At 44.6% G+C, this 16,431-nt stretch overlaps 1 protein-coding gene across 3 annotated transcripts in view; it reads right to left on the reverse strand.

Annotated features, from left to right (window-relative positions):
- TPCN1 (two pore segment channel 1) overlaps window positions 1-16,431 on the reverse strand; it is a 46,812-nt gene that overhangs the window by 28,732 nt on the left and 1,649 nt on the right. Inside the window, exon 1 of one of the 3 annotated variants that reach the window (XM_069871279.1) lies at window positions 989-1,172. The exons of the other annotated variants lie outside the window; for them this stretch is intronic. Within the exon in view, the coding sequence (XP_069727380.1) occupies window positions 989-1,079 (91 nt within the window). The 5' untranslated portion in view covers window positions 1,080-1,172. Of the gene's footprint in view, window positions 1-988; window positions 1,173-16,431 lie in introns of those variants that run through there. 3 annotated transcript variants of the gene reach the window in all.

The following is a 16,431-nucleotide window of genomic DNA, read 5'->3' on the forward strand; positions in this document are numbered from 1 at the left end:
CTGTATTTGTTTGCTTTTTAACTAAAAGATGCCAACAATACACCAAAATCATAAGTGTTATATTGTGAGCTCTAAAAAGTTCTTAAATGCTATTATTTACAAAGCTTTTAATGTCTTTGTGTTTCAAAGAGACAGACTCCCTTATAGCAAGAGCCTTTCTGCATTTACTGCTTAACAGAGCTGCAGAAGGAGCACCTCTTCATCAGAACCTGGACTCACTGCTGAAGCTCTTTATTGCCCACGAGACAAACATTTTCCAGTCTTCATTCCCATCCTCACAGATCATTTGCTGTCCAATGAAGCACAGTGCAGCCCTGTCCTACCTGCCCTCCCCTCCGTGGGGCATTTAACTGAGACAGAGTAGATGTAGAGCATAAAGTGGCCTCCAGCCCCCAGCCAGAAACCCAGGACCTCTTTCTGCATTTCTCAGGTTGCACTGAGCAACCAGACCTAGTTGAAGATGTCCCTGCTCATTGCAAGAGGGTTGGATTAGATGACTTTTAAAGGTCCCTTCCAACCCAAACCATTCCATGATTTCACACAGAGGACTCACAGCTGTAATAGAAGAGATGTCCCATTGAGATCAAGGTGGTGAATGCAAACCAGTGCTCAAATACGCAAATTAGATACAAAGAAGAGACTCTAGAAACCAAGATGTTTTCCTCCTGTCTAAACCAGCCAACATCTTTCTAGGCACAGACAACAGAAAATGTACTGGTGAAGTGTTCCGGTGCGGAGCTGCATTTTGTGGACCAGCTCCTTCCCCATCAGGTACCAGAAGGTTGATCTAGCATCCCTAAGGCAACAGCATCATCTGGGTAATAAATAATAATAAAAATAATAATAAATTTGAAAAGCAACCCTCTGACTGTTTGTTTGGCAGCCCTCCAGCTAGCTAATTTCCTCAGCTGCTCCCATGATAACAATGACACAGACTAATGCAACCTCCGCTCCGCTCGTGCTGCAGAACATCCCCGACGGCGTTTACCATTAGTATCGAGCTCAATGAGATAGGAGGATCTCTCCACAGGACTCCCGTAATCCTCAAAGTAGATGGCAGGCAGCTCTCTCCACCGCATGGTAGTCGCCGTGTCGGGAAGCGGGCACGCTTGTGTTTGGAGTTGGGGAGAGGGAGACAAGTATGATCTGAAGTTCCTCCCACCCTCCCTTCCGAAAGCCGATCCTCAATTTCACAGCTTCCTCAAGGGAAAGCTACGCAGAAAAGATTTTCTTCTGCTCTCTGCAGAACTAAACGTGTTCTCCCCTCCCCTCTGAGGAAGGTGGCTCAGACTTCAGTTAAATCGTTTCCCGATTGCTGTCTTAGAGGCAGGATGTTTCTAAGAGCAAGTTGTCGGGAGGCTTAGCTGTGAGACAAAGAGCTTTTAAGCATGTAAAGCAAAGCTTCATGTGCCATGCTCTCTTATTTTGGCACAGAGCAGAATCCGCTCACCAGTGAACAGGAATGACTAATGGGAACAGAGTCAAAGTGCTGACTCTTCACAGCAAGGAGTCTTCCCCCCTCCCCGCAAAAAAAAGAAAACAGATATTTGTGAAGTTCACAGTACAAGGGCCATGACAAAGTAAACGAACTGAGCTGTTCACAGATGGCAAAGCTTCCTTCCACACTTGTGTAACTTATCCCAGACGTTCCCTGAAAAGGGAGAGAGGGAGGGGATAAAAAAAAAGAAAAGAGAAAAAAAGAAAAAGCAAAACCAGCTGGCTGCTTACACAAGGCATCCGGAACGATACTGCCGGGACTCCAGCATTTCCATTCAGTGCAGCAGAGCATGCTCCTGTGTAAATAGTTTCCATATGTCATCATTACAATAAAAACAAGAAAAAAAAAAAAAAAAAGAAAGAAAGAAAGAGAAGGAGTATAAACTTTCCAGAGCCCAAACCCCTCCCCTAGCAAAACAAATTCCCTGCTTAGGGGAAGGAAAAACTCTCTGTTGGCTGAGAGTGCAAACTCACTCCTCTCATTCGGAGGAGCTCATGTGGCTACGAGGGATCTCAACGGCAGGGCAAGAGGGGAATAAGGGACAGAAAACATTCACAGGAACCAGAGATAACTCCCCATTCCCAGCCAGGCTATTTTATGTCAAACTGAAGTCAGTTCGGACTTTCATCGTTTGATATTTGGTGTCAGCATTTGGTTTAATAAATAATAATGTAAAAAAAATCCAACAAACTAGTGATCTCCTACGAATTCCAAGAGTTACAAACAAACCCTACAGGGTGGCTCTCAGATCTCTCATTAGCCTGTGCGCCAGATGTTCAGCTTTCTAGATAGCACACACTTCTTATTGTGCTACGCTGAAACAGCTCAAGATGCCTGTTATTAGCTCCTTGGCTGATTCCAAAGCCATCCACCTTTACTGCATTTACCAGGGCTTTCTCCGAAAAGACTGAGGAACATCCTGATGAAGCTGCTAGTCTCCATGCTGCCCAAATAATGCTGTTTTAGCAAATATTCCTGTGATAGGAAAGGTAGGATAAGTTCATAATTCAGCAATAATACCCTTACAGCCAAATCCATCATTCACGCTGTTTACGTACCACACGCGCAGTCAATGTAAGGCAGCAATATTTAAGTTATTTGTCTAACGAGTTGCATGTGCAAGTGACATTTCTCTTGATAAGGGAAAAAAGAAATGCCAAGGATGCGTGACATCAGAGATAGGACATATCTTCATTTACATTGCCCTGCAAGGTTCCTGCAAGTAGATGCACCAAACAGAGCAGCAAGAGAGAAAAGTAAGCAAGGCGTTACCTCCCGCAGTAAGGAAAGGCAAAGCTGTGTTGGGCAGCTCCAGTAACAACCTCAGACAATTAGAGATGTGCCAGCTGATAAACCACTCAGCAGTGCACCAGCCACTGGGTCACAGAGGAAGAAGACAGGGAAAAAGAAGGCCAAATTGTCTACTAACCATCAGATTCCTTCTTAATTCAATTTAATCTGGTAACAGCTTTGTCCTTTCCTTCCTTCTTGCAATCTTGTGTGTAAGAACTGCTGTCCTGCATTCACCTCTACCTCAAAAGTCATTATTTCTTCTTTGGGAAGAGGCATGAACCCTGGTAGGGAACACATCTGCCTGCTAGTTTTTTTTTCACAGGAGCAGCATCTTTTCCTATTGGAGCTGGACACACTTGCAGGCTCTCCAGGCCAACATGACTTCATGGAGCTGAACAAACATTTCACAAGTTTGCTGCTAGAGTCCCCAGAGACGTGCAACCTGACTTAAGCAGCACGAGGGCCTCGCTGGCAGGCTCCGATCCCTTTGCCAGCAGTGAAAAGGGTACAAAGCTGCCTGCGATTCACTCAGTTGTAGTCCCTCATCACAATGACTGCTGCACCATCTAACTGAAGTTGTTTCTTTTCAGGCTTTGCTTCATTCCTTAGCACCACACTACCTCTGTTTTGTACACCACCCACCTTGACGGTACTTGTAACTAATTGCCCAAACTCAACTAGTCACAAACCTCAAGCTTTCAGTTTATATGACACACAACCAGACATCTAGCAACACTGAACACGTGCCCGTGGAAGAAAGGAGATCCCAGAAGCATCAGAGCTGCCCATGGGGTTCCTGTACCTCCTGACCTTGTATCAGGGTAGGATCCCCATGCTGGCTAAAGCTGCCAGCTCCCTGAGTGGCTCCACTCCCTGAGGCTGCAGTGAGGATGAACAAAGCTGCAGGAGGACAGCATTTATCTTTTGAAGACAACCAGAAGTGCCTCTCTCTTCCAGAAAGCCCTCATCAGCTGAGCCACATGGAGCACCCACCACAGAAGATGCAATTCCATGAAAAGACATAGAATCATAGAATCATAGAATAACCAGGTTGGAAGAGACCCACCGGATCATCGAGTCCAACCATTCCTATACATGAAACAAAGTAGATGGCAACCCTTCTCCAGCACAAGCTATACAGACACCTCTGGTCCCAAAGACAAGAGTTTAGCAGTACAATGCAATCCAGGCAAAACCCAGAAGTAGCTTTGGCCAGGAAACAGCAGGATCCTGAAGTGTCAAGTATGTTGGAGTTGCACCAGCACCGCTGGCATTTTCTCTTCCGAGTGCTTACACGCCATGTAACTTCACCTCCAGAGGATTTATTTTCTCTCCCTGCTCCAATGCAGATGATAAGAAATTGCTCCTTTTTTTTTTTCAACTGCTGAGGCATGAACATGTGTGCATTTGTCTCTTCAAGGCCAGACTCACCTACCCGGGAGAAGAAAAGCCGCCTGGAAAGCACAGCTGGTTTGGCAGTTGGCCACACATCTCAGAGGTGAGAGAAACAGAGAGTGAAATCACTGCTGTTAGCGCCTGACTGCCAGTGCAGTGCTGAGCCAACGGGAGCATCGCAGGGCTGCTCTTTGCAGTCCAAAATATCCTAGCACCCATCCTGTTTTCAGGGACATTATGGGAAGGAATTTCACAGCCGTGAGGAAGTCTAAACAATTTACTATCCGTTTGTTGCCTAGGAAAACCAGGGCATCTCCAACAGAGTGCAGTGCCAGGCCCTTCTGCTGCAAGAGAAATAACATAGTGCTGAATATTTCAAGCCAGTGTAACTGAGTCATGCTCTTCCCTAGAGATGATAGCATAGCTGAAACATATGCAAAGGCCTCAGGGCTCTTTGTCTTACCACACGTGCTTGCTGTGAGGCTCAACAAATAAAAGTCACTTCAACTTTCCATTTAACACAGATAAGTTTTTTAAAAACACGGATGTTGCCACTTCCCATTAGAGGCTTGAGGCGCCTCAAGTCTGCCATCCTCCTCTTCCTTTGAGGATGCGGTTAGTTCCTACAGCATCAACACGAGCTCACTTCAAGCTATCATCCACCACACTACAGGGAACGGAATCCACATGAACTATGAGCAGATGTCCCTCAGCATGGTAGGCCACTTTTTATATATTATCACCTCTTATCAGTTGTGCTGCCTGTCTTCTTATATTGAAAACAATGTAAGCCTTGCACTGTTTAATTAGAGGACCACTGCATCCTTGCTAACATCTGCACTGCACACATGTAAAAACCCTGATGCACAAGCTAAACACAACAGCAGAAGAGCTAACCCTTGGAAGGAAATTGTTTTGGCTCAGCAGAAGCCATGTCTCCAGCTAGCTCTTGCTCCAAGTGGGTCAGAGCCAGTATTTAGTCAATCATTTGCTTTGCGGCTCGTTAACCATTTGAAATCGGGGATGAGCTGTGACTCGGACATTTACTTCCTGCACCACCCTGCTGGGGACAAAGAGAGACACTAGTAAGGAAGAAGGGGGTAAAAAAAAAAGCTTCAGAGTAAACAGGGATGAGGATAATTTTACCTATCTACACCAGCCAAGACCAGCTGGTTGGAGATCCCCATCTGTGCAGTTCACTGCCTTGTCTCTCAGACACCTGCTATCATGTCATCTCAACCCTGAGACACTCTGGGACTTGATTGATTTTTCCTCTTGCAATCCTATGCGGGAAGTTTTGACCAGAAAATGTTTGATTGCTGGACAATTTTCAGAGCTCTCTCCCTTTCGGGATGTTTGTGACTCACAATTTGGACAGTGAGAAGCTTCAGTGGCTGAAGATGAACTGATGGATGTTTTGTCACCTTCAGAGAGGCCACTTTGCCCTAACCTCTAGAAGCCTCGCTCGTCCATCAGACCACGCAGCTCAAAAGCTGCTGCAGCAGTCAGCAAAGAAGCAGAGGAGGACTGCTCCTCGACTCACAGCGCTGCATCCTGCGAGAATAACGTTACCTGCCCCACTGGCTCCAGCTCCTCAGCTGCATCATCTTCCCGCAGCTTGTGCAAACCACCACATGCCAAAGCCCTCTTCCACAAAGCTGCTTTCTGACAGTTGTGTGACTGAATCCTCCTGCATGAGAAAGTCCATGAAATGCCATAAGGAGAGACGACACCAGGCACTCCTGCAACCACGTAACACAGGAGTCCCAGCTTCTTAACACAGCTGAAAGTCACAAAGCATTTTTAATCAGTAAAACTTGCATAAAAGGAAAGGTTGTGTTAGGAAAATATAATTAAGAATCTTATTTGTGTGTGAAGCCAAATTGCTGCCGGTCACATATACTTTATTTCTGAAATAGCAAATGAAACTTGATACCACAAATGGGAGAAGTCAAAACCACAACAGAAGGATCATCCACAGCCTTACACCACCCATCTTTTTAGCAAGTAACACATTCTATAATCTTGTCAGTCCGATCGCATCACAGCAACAAAAGCTTTACAGACACAGAGATAAAATTATTCTGTAACTGGAATTAAATATCCGAGCCATTGAGGTGCTCTATGAAACAACTCATTTTGAATGGAAAAACCAATTGGAAATAATAAAGTTTTTGCTGAACCCAACCAAAAAAAGGAAAAAAGAGACAAGCTCTGCCTAAGGCTACAGCTCATGAGAGGCCAGACATGAAACACACACACACACATTTCTAATTCATGATATTTGAGGAAGTAACAGAAAGGGAAAGACACAATATCAAAATCCTTCATATACAGCATTTCTTTAACACATCCTGTTACATGAAGGAATTTCCTCTTTTTGTTCCAAAAAGGGAAACCAGCGCCTCATGGTTTTAACATGTTAAAGATCTGCTTCAGTCAGCATTTTAAGAGCACATTCCTCGTTTCAATTCTCTAAAGCAGAGCCTTTGGATTTTCCTGCTGCAATTTGGAAAGATGTTTGATTAAGCTGCAATCTGGCCTTTTTAAGGAAAGCAGAGTGCTGCCAGGTCCGACTGCCAGTTCCAGCTGCCAGCGGCTCTCCAGGGAAGTCGCAAAGCTAGCAGTGGGAAGCAGAGAGGAAGCACTTCTCTTCTGTGAGATATCAGTATTACTTTGGGCAGTAAATCTCCATGGCCACCCAGCACTGAGGCAGGACTAGAATGGGCTAGAAAGTAATAAAGTATGTGCCATATTGACCCTTCTGCCCTAAAGAGAAAGGGATAGCAAGAAAATGAGATAAATTAAGTTAAATAACAATATCATGGCAAATCTCTAATGCCTTAGCATGACTGACTGAGACTAAGAAAAGCTGCTTATAGTTGTACCATAGTAAGAGGTACGTAATTGCGTTTTGTGGTGTTAGAACAAGATCAAGAACACACAGATTCTTTTGAAATCCAACACTGCCACATCTCCTCTGCCTCATCACTGCATCTCAGCCAGGAAAGCGAAGATGCCAGCTTCAGAGGAAGATGCGTGTAAGTGAACCAGGACAAGCTCAACCTCCAGCGCTGCATAACTGCTCTCTGTTGAGAAAAAAACAAAAAGACTTCTGCACATTGGTGGAAACTGCTACTGGTAGAAACCGCATTAATGGCTGGGAAGAAAGGAAGGAAGGACTTAAACCATTAGACTGACACCTGCAAACCACCTGCCAGAGGGCTTTCCCTCAACTGGTTCTTATTTCAGGTCCTACATTCCTCATACAGATCCCTATCTTTAGAGAATGGATAATTTTGACTTCAAAAGTGTTCCAGCACTGCAGAATCCTCTCTGACTCTTACAGTGGTTCCAAATGTTGTTCCTTGTTGTCAAACACGTGCTCCAACCAATGGTAGTTCCACTGTTACCATTACCAAAGGCACCTTCAGGCCTCTTGGATCTTGGATGAGCTGGAGCAAGGGCTCTACAAACACACTGAACATGAACACACTGATGACTCTTGAGCAGGCATGGATGGCAACATCATCTACCTACCTAATCATTACTGTTATTGGAAGGACTGAGGAATGCACCCACCATCTCACTGAGCAAGCGTCCCACGTTCAGTTCGGGTGCCCATGAAGCCAGGCTCAGCCTCTCTGCTCACCATGCAGCCATCTCCACCCTTGTCAATGCACATCACTATGGCAAGTCTTAATAACACACACACGGCTTGCCCACACCCACCCTACCCAGCAGTCCTAATGGTTTTGCTCCCCTCCTCACCTCCACTACGCCCTCAATCCATGACATCTCCTAACTTGATCAGAAATCACATTTTTCCCTCTTCTAGATTGGAGAGGAAGCTTGCACCTGGCACAGGGATATAATCTAACCCCTGTGATAGTCTCTGCTAATAAGGCACCTCTTCACTAACCACTCTCAATATCCAGTTGGATTTTGAGACCCCTCCACCAGCCAGTCTGCAGAGCCATTAGCTACACAGTGTTGATTCATATTGTTCATTTCCTCAATCAAAATGCTGCATGAGTGCCAAAACAAATACCTTCTCAAAACACTGCCACTCTGTCTTGTAATCTCACAAAATACGTCCACGCGTGACTTCAGGTTCATATGGCCCTTGATTTTTCATAAATCTGCACTGACTGACATGAAAAAAGTCCTTAAAATCCAGATTTTAGAGCTACTGTCGGTTTCCCATTATTTTACCTGGAACCTTCGTTTGGCTGGCTGGCCCTACAATCTCCCGCCTGGTGCAAAACATATTTTGGGGCTGGAAGGAAGTCACTATCCCAGCAATATTCAGACTGCCTTGGTTGCAGCTTTAAGGAAAAATAAAATGTCCTCTGATGATTTTTTAAATGCCTACCTTCAGAATGAACTGTTTAATCTCTCCTTTATTTACTGTGGGAATGGAAGAATAGATCATATGATGACCAGGTCATCTGGCTTTTCACAAATACAGAATACATACCATATTTCTTGAGCTTCCCTATGGCATTACTGGCCAGTGTTCAACCTTGAATTCCTAACAGTTTGGTATCTCTTAATGCATCTTTTTATTCTCCAATCCTTTAGAGCACCTTTAACTCTGCTGACCACATTTCTCTTCGTTATTTCCCTCCGCTCCCAGTCTCTATTTCTTCGTTTCCTATCTCGCAGTGCAGCTGCTTTCACGTGAGCCAGCGCAGACCTCTTGTACTGTGACTTCTTGCTGCCTCTCCAAGAAGTCTAAAGCTTCCATTAGCTTCTTGTTTGCACACATTTGTGCTCTCTCAAAGCATATGAATAATTTCCAATGTTTTGAAGTCTTCCCCTTTGCAGCCACTACAGATAAGGTCCTGGCATCAGCCTCGTATTCGAAAGGAAGGGGCTTTTCCTTGGCCACTTCCACTGCCTATCCCAATGCCAAAATTCTCCTTACTAAGTCGCTTGCAAGCATTTACTTAATTCAGGCAGGAGCAAAGAGGCTGCTTGTTTTCACCTGCCAGCGGTTTAGGGAAAGCAGAGCATTTAGTACTGCTTGCAGGTTTCAAGGAAGAGCCAAAGAGCAAAGCAGTCTCAGCGAACATTCCTCCCTTCAGCTGCATCTCCAGCACTTCTGGTCTGCTCAGCACCCTGCAGAAACAGTGATCTTTCCTCAACCTGAAAAACAAGTGATTGGGCAACAAACAGCAGCTTTATCCTATTCCTGCAGTGACTCACCACTCCCCCACTGGACATCTCTGGTTTGTGCTGTAGAACACTGTACTTGCAAGGATTACACCACAGGCCTTGCTCCTCTCACTGGATGTGGATCTGCTCCATCCAGAGTGACCATGACACAGGAAAAAGGGGACAGACCATGGAAATACCATACTAGTGAAAACTTCTGCTCGTATCCTCTTTCTTTGGAGCTCCACAGCCACAGCTAGTGGCTGGGAAAGCACTAGCTGGAGAGGATGGCATCCCTTCTCTCCTCCTGCAGCTGATGACACTGTAAATGACACAGCCCACTCACCAGCACAATTTGACCCTGGGGAGCTTCTAGTGCTCCCACTTGCAGAATCGATCACATACTCTTAATTCTACAGGCATTTCTTCATTTAGTTAACTAAGGGCAGGAATATATTTGTGCATTCTAGTGAAATCCTTTACCAGGCTACATTACTTCTGTGCAATAAACTTTCCTAAATCCATTGAGGGCAGTGAAAGAGTTCTCAGAAAAACAGTTACAGTTGGAATAAATACAGACAATCAAGCATTCCCAGGTGACGATATATACACACATGCATGAGCTAGGCAGTCAAATAGGAAATGCAAGAGACGAGCTAGTGTCTGGCCCCATAGAATCAACAGCTTTAACTTCGTTGTGCACAGAAATACATCCTGAATTTTATTCCCCCAAGTAAGAAGAAAAACCTTTTGTTCCAAACAGACCCCACCAGATCATGATTATAAAAGCAGCATTGGATACAAGCTTCAAACCCCCACGCTATGATTCAAATCACAGCAGCCTCCTCTTGTCACCCTCAGGATCTTTCATCAGCGACACAACACGGTGGAGGATCAGCACAAACACCTTTCCTGCCTCCCTCTCCCCCAGATGAGAAAAGCAGCGGTACAGGTGCACAAGCTTGCTGCTGAGCCGCTCACTAGAAGCAGATGGATGAACTCCTAAAGCTGCTCCTACAGCTCTCCATAAAGAGAGCAGTTGTGTAAAAATCAGGCATCTTCTCAACATGCAAAAAGCAATTACGCTAAAGACACAGGGAGAGCCCTGCGAGGTCCAGATCAAAAGCCAGAGACATTGGAGGCAAGCGAAAGACCTATCAAATTCACTGCACTTTTCCCAGCTTAAGGATCAGAAATGGAGCGTTCTGGCTCATAAATTCTACTTCCAGCAAATTCAAGCTTAAATCCCCTGAAGGCAATAAGGAAAAGGCAATCAACAACAACTCTAACCACTTCACAGATGCTCCTGTTTAGTTTATACAGCACTTCTTACAGCATTCAAATGGGTAAAATGGGATTTCAACGCAGGGGGGCTGACGGCAGCAGGCAGGATTCCTCGGTGAAGATACCAAGGGCAAAGGAAGTTCTGAGAAGCATCATATTGGTTATGATGAGTGAACTCAGCGTGCTCAGCCTTTGCTCATTTTAATCTGCCAGTAAGCAAGCTTGGCTAAACTGAACATCCTGCATCTACAGTGCCTTAAAAATCCACAGGAATCACAAAAATGAGGGGGAAAACGAACAAACTGATGCGTTCCCTGGGAAGCCATGAAAAACTAATCGCTATTTGTTTCCAACTGTTGTTCCGCTTCCTGAGCCAAATGTTCCCAAGTCAGCTGCGGTGGCTGAGGAGTGACCGGTTAGAGCTGGAAAGCTGTCAATTTAAAATTGCAGCTTGAACACTTTCAAACTCCTTAACATCTTTTATAGTTCCAGGACCACCTGTTCAAAAAGCAGAGCCCTCCGAAGCCATAGCATGGGCTCTACCCCTGCATCTCCCAACTACAGCAATCAGCTGGGCGAGAGAACACTCAGCCTAGCCTGCTCTTCTGCTTTCACACCAAGAAGATGCGATCTGCGTTCTAAAGAAGAGCTGCACAAAGAGAACAGGCTCCCTCCCACAAAGCAGCAAGTTCATTACTCCCATCTTCATGAAAGGAGTGAGAAGAATCTTCCAGACTCCTCAACCCCCTCTGCAGCATCCTCCCTAATTTACAGTGAGCATGCATGAAAGACGATACCCACCCCTAGTGCTCCAGGAGATGACAAAGGAGAAAGAACCATTTGACCCCAGGATAATGGAACACTAACCCAAGTCTTCTTTACCTTGTATACGCTTTGACTCGCTCAGATTTGAACAGCGTGAGGCATTCAAGACAAAATCACTAGGATTTTTTTCTTTTACTGAGCGAAAGAGTCAACAGTGCAGGGATTCTGTTTGACAAAGCATCCTACTGTGAAACACACAATGCGTGCATTGTGCAAACCGATCTCCTGCAGGGCTAAGAAAACAAGGCAGGCTTGGAAAAAAATACACACCATAACTGCAGCCCGCAATACCGCCTGGTACTTCACTCTGCTCGTGGTTTTCATTCTATAGGTGCCACATTTACAGAGTCACGTTGAGAATGTCTTGATACAAATGCTTTTGTGAGTTCTGGGCAACACAGTGCTGTTTCTTTGGAATCAAAGGTACTGGCTCTACTCTCTCATTATGGCAAGTATTTAAGCACAGCTGAGACGGTTGGTCCTGCCTTCAAACCTGAATTCTCAGGATAAATGAGATTCCAGCAGATGATGTGTTTGGAACTTAAAAGCAGAAACACATTTTCCACTATTTCTAATACCATAAAGATACCCAACATCTCCTAAAAAGCAGTATTTACTTCCTTTCTCTGAGTCTACAGAGCTTATTACCCAGGGAAACCAATTGTACTGAAGGAGAAAACAATAATCTCCTTATGTTTTAGGTACATATTCCCCTTTCCAAAGTTTTCACCCCTCACTCATCTCAGAGGCAGTTTTGCTTCGCTTTGCTTGCTTAAAACATTCATTATAAGTCATCTAGGCCAGGAAAGGATTAGAGAAGCACTGGCAGAAGTCGCTTGCAAAATGCAAGGCTGTTAGGTCAGAGAAATGAGACTTTCAGAGGCATAAACAACAACCCAGCACTCAGCTACCACTTGTGCTCCAGAAAAAAAACCCTCTCTCTATAAATTACATAGGAAGAAAAACATATCATGCACAGCAATGCAAACCAGCACCTCTTCATAACAAAGCAATGAAGCCTACCTGTCCATTTCCAGGAAAGGAGTAATCTGCGCTCTGCAGACGAGCGACGTTAACCACAGTGACGTTAACTGACTTACCCCAGGTACAAGGAGGAGCAGCAGAACCAGATTGCTTCCAAAAATGAGATCCCAGTCCTGTGCTCTGGCCATGCTTCACCTCTAAAGGCAGCAGTGGAAGCACTGCTACTGGAACTAATTAAAAGCAAATCAGTAGAACTAGCAGCCATGACGTGAGAAAATATCCTGCATAGCATCCAAGAAAGCCACCAGATTATCCAAAAGGCTGGTTAAGAGCCTGGCTTGCAGAGATCTTGGGATCTGCCAGGTCTACTGCAAGTGTTTGCTTGTACTCTCGTCCCCTGTTTCTTTACACCAAGCAGCTACAGCATTTCATAATTAGTGCCCAAGTCCAAACAACCACCTTCAAAATCTTTACTTTCATACAAGGATCAAAAACTACAGATCCTGAAGAATTTATTAAATCTACTAGGTTGCTGGCACTTAAAACACCTACTTGCCTTCAAAGGTAGCAAAGCTAGAATGCTTTCAGAGCAAATGAAAGAGCTCCTCAAGGAGCACAGCCAAGAGACTGTGGTTACAGTGTTTCCCCAAAGGTCAGTGTTTATTCTCCAGTTGCTCCCTTGGCTCACCAGAACACTCACATTTGTTTTACACCTGGAAATCTCTTTCATCCACAGATGACGCTAAAGCAAGCATCAGTACGAATAAGGCAACAGCGATGTTTGAAGAGTGGGGACTCGTTGACCAGAGGAGCTGAAGCTGTGGACTATGGGGACAGGCGCACGTGTTCTCCCTGCTGATACAAACACATTCTGGAACCAGACCCAACACAGGAGAGAGTTACGCTGCTTCAGGTTTCACTGATTACTAAACACTTTAAAATTCAGGCAGCTCATATGTCTCAAAAGAACCCAATTCTGGGCCGTCCCCAAAACCACATGTCTACCTGTGGATTAGTAAATGAGTTCTTTTTCAAAAAGACATGTTTGTTGTATACAACATCCACTGGCGCTGTAATTAAACCCTGTGTTCAGAAACACCACATGAGTTTCCATCAGCCAATAACAAAAAGAATGGCTTTGCCAAAAGCCATTTCATCAGGGAACCAGGCTGATGTGCAGAAGCAAGGCCAGGGAAGCAGCCCTCCCTTCCGCAGCCCCGGGAAGTGGAGTAGACACCACACACAGCTCTAGCAGCCCAACCAGTGCTCTACTTGGCCACAGCCACATTCCTCATCAAGCACACCCTGGGTAGCCCCTTCACCAACAGAAACATCATTTTCTTTACACACCTTGGGCCACCTTCTCCTGCACAGCACGGAGCTGCTCCCCCCAGAAAAAATCATTTTTATCTCAACATCAGATGCAGTTGATTTCTTGTAAAAAAAAACCCCAGAGTTTAAAGATTACTTCTTCCACTTGCCATAACCCACTGCCCATTGTGTGGGAGAAATAGACACATAAAATCATATTGTTTCCTGTACAATACTTTGCACTGTACTTTCTGCTCTTAACACACTGGAATCCCACTTGAGGCTACAGCAATTTCCATGCAGGAGGCAAAGGAGAACTTTTATCTGATCTAATACAGGACAAACCCATGTGAACTCATTTATTGCTTCTAGCTCCCATCAGCTCAAGGAGAGACACTGTCCTAGAGTTTCAAGGCTATCCACGCTGCCTTTGTAGGTGAAAAACATACCTCGCACTTTGAGATACTTCAAGAACCCAGTTCAAATGCTTCCCAGGAGTTCAGGTGAGGGATGGGAAATCACTAAACCCTGGCTGCTTCTCGCTGTTTTCAGTACATGATTTGGGGGAAAGTCACGCAAGGATTGCATCATCATTTTTTCCTTCTACAGGAATTCCATTAGTATTAGTCATTCACCTCAGACAGGTGCTGGAAAACTTAATTACAGGGTGCACAGCTCTCGGAGATTTTCAGATAAGATGTGCTAGGGAAGGGCAGCATCATATTAATTAGCATGGATTGCAGTGACAAAAGTGCTTCTCTCGCATCTCCTTCAGCTGTTGTAGCCTGAAAGAAAAATCCCCCTGCACCACAGCCCTTCACATCATAGTCAGAAAACCACAACACCACAGTGACCACGTTTTTCCTGGATGTTCCCCTCAACTGTGCAGGATCCTGACCTTTCACTGTGGCTGTAAGCAGGAGCTCCCTGGGAGCCGTGCATCCGAGCACAAGCCAAGGAAGGCAGTGTTTTAATATTCCTCCTCGCGCAAGTATTGTCTCCCATTAAGTGCTTAAGAGATGTACGATTAGGGAGATTAATTTTTGCAGCCAGACATTTTCTTTAAGAATGTAATTTTCCACACAGCTTTCTCATTTAGCTGTCTTTTATGCTAATCCGAAGGCATTTGCTTACCCAGAAGAGGACTCGTCTGTAAGACTCAGGAAGCAATATACTCTTGCACTCGAGTCCTTTCTTTTCACATCTGCAACAGACCTGATTTCAGAAAACCCAGTAACTGCTCATTTCAACCCAGTAACTTGTCTGCATTCCAGGGAATCAACACCAGGAGTGCAAAACTACAAATTCATTTACCCAAGGAACCAATTTGTAACAAAGCTACACCATAGATCAAGGTTTCTTTAAAAAAAGCACAAGTTCCTTAACAAACATGAGCATTGATATGCTGAAACCACGCAGACACACAGCACTTGCTGAAAGATGGTTGCAAAACTGGAATACAGATTGCAATTTAGAGAGGTTCATGGCACAGCAACAAAGAACCAGAACACAATTTAATTCTCATCAACCATTGACGCAAGATTTAGCATTAAGGGCAGTGACACCCACTTTGTCCTTCCCTCAGTGTCACCTGGGAAGAGGATGAAGAGTCCTTCACTGCGAATGGTCCCAAGCGGAGTCTTGGTACACACATCAATAAAAGCATTGTGTTTTAGCTGCCATCAAATCCCTCTGAGTCGATGGTCAGGCACAGTAACAAGCGAGCTATAACTCAAATTCTGGCTGAATATTCTGAAATTTTAGGTGTGAGTAAGGCAAAACCAGAAAGAAACAGCCTCCTGACTTTCCCTGGCCCCACGTCCTCATCATCACCCTGGCAGCCTTTCCCTCTCCTGAAAGGACTTTTCACATACTACTTTTCCCTGAAAAAGACAAACCTTTAAATAAACATGTGAAATTCTACAGTCTGTTAAAGTCATTTCAGTTCTCAGCAAAGAAGTGGAGGCAGAGCAAGGAGGAACCATTTGAATTCCTCACAGCCTCTGTGAGACACAACTTTTCTGCATTTCACAGTGGACTTCCTTCGCAGGCTCAGAGGGAAGCTGGACTATACATTCTGTTTTTTAAACAAGCTTACTTTTGCAAGCGATGGCATTAGTCTGCTCACCCACTAGTTTAAGCTTCCCGCTTCTCAGAGATAAACATGCCTTTCAAGTTGTTTATGCCAGCCTTCCTCTTCTAATCTTTCCTCCCGCTCTCGCAGTGCCCACTGACTTCAGAAGGCTCCATATCATTCAGTAACGCTTGCAGAGAATAAGGTTTATATTTTTACAGCAAATTCAACTTAAACACATGGCAAAATAATGGTTCTGTAATACCAAGAGACGCTTCATTTGAAGAATTCCCGGCAATGAATTCTCAAATACCACACAGCGATCTTTTAAGAAGCATAAAATTGGTCCCTAAACAATTTCCCTGTATTTCATGGGAAGCAGATTGTGGAATATTTTTATTTATTAATACATTTATTCTCACACTTCTGCTTTAACACAATCGTCTTGGCTTTACTAAGTGATAAACCCCATATGACTTATTCTTTAAAGGGATGGGAAGAGAGTGGAAGAAAAAGATGAAAGAAGAGTGATTAAAATTAGTCACAAGAAAGCCAATAAATACAGCACCGGACAAAGGAAGTATTCTATTTAACTTAAAAGTAGAGA

Source organism: Phaenicophaeus curvirostris, chromosome 17 (assembly GCF_032191515.1).
Source record: "Phaenicophaeus curvirostris isolate KB17595 chromosome 17, BPBGC_Pcur_1.0, whole genome shotgun sequence".
In the NCBI taxonomy this organism is placed as follows: domain Eukaryota; kingdom Metazoa; phylum Chordata; class Aves; order Cuculiformes; family Cuculidae; genus Phaenicophaeus; species Phaenicophaeus curvirostris.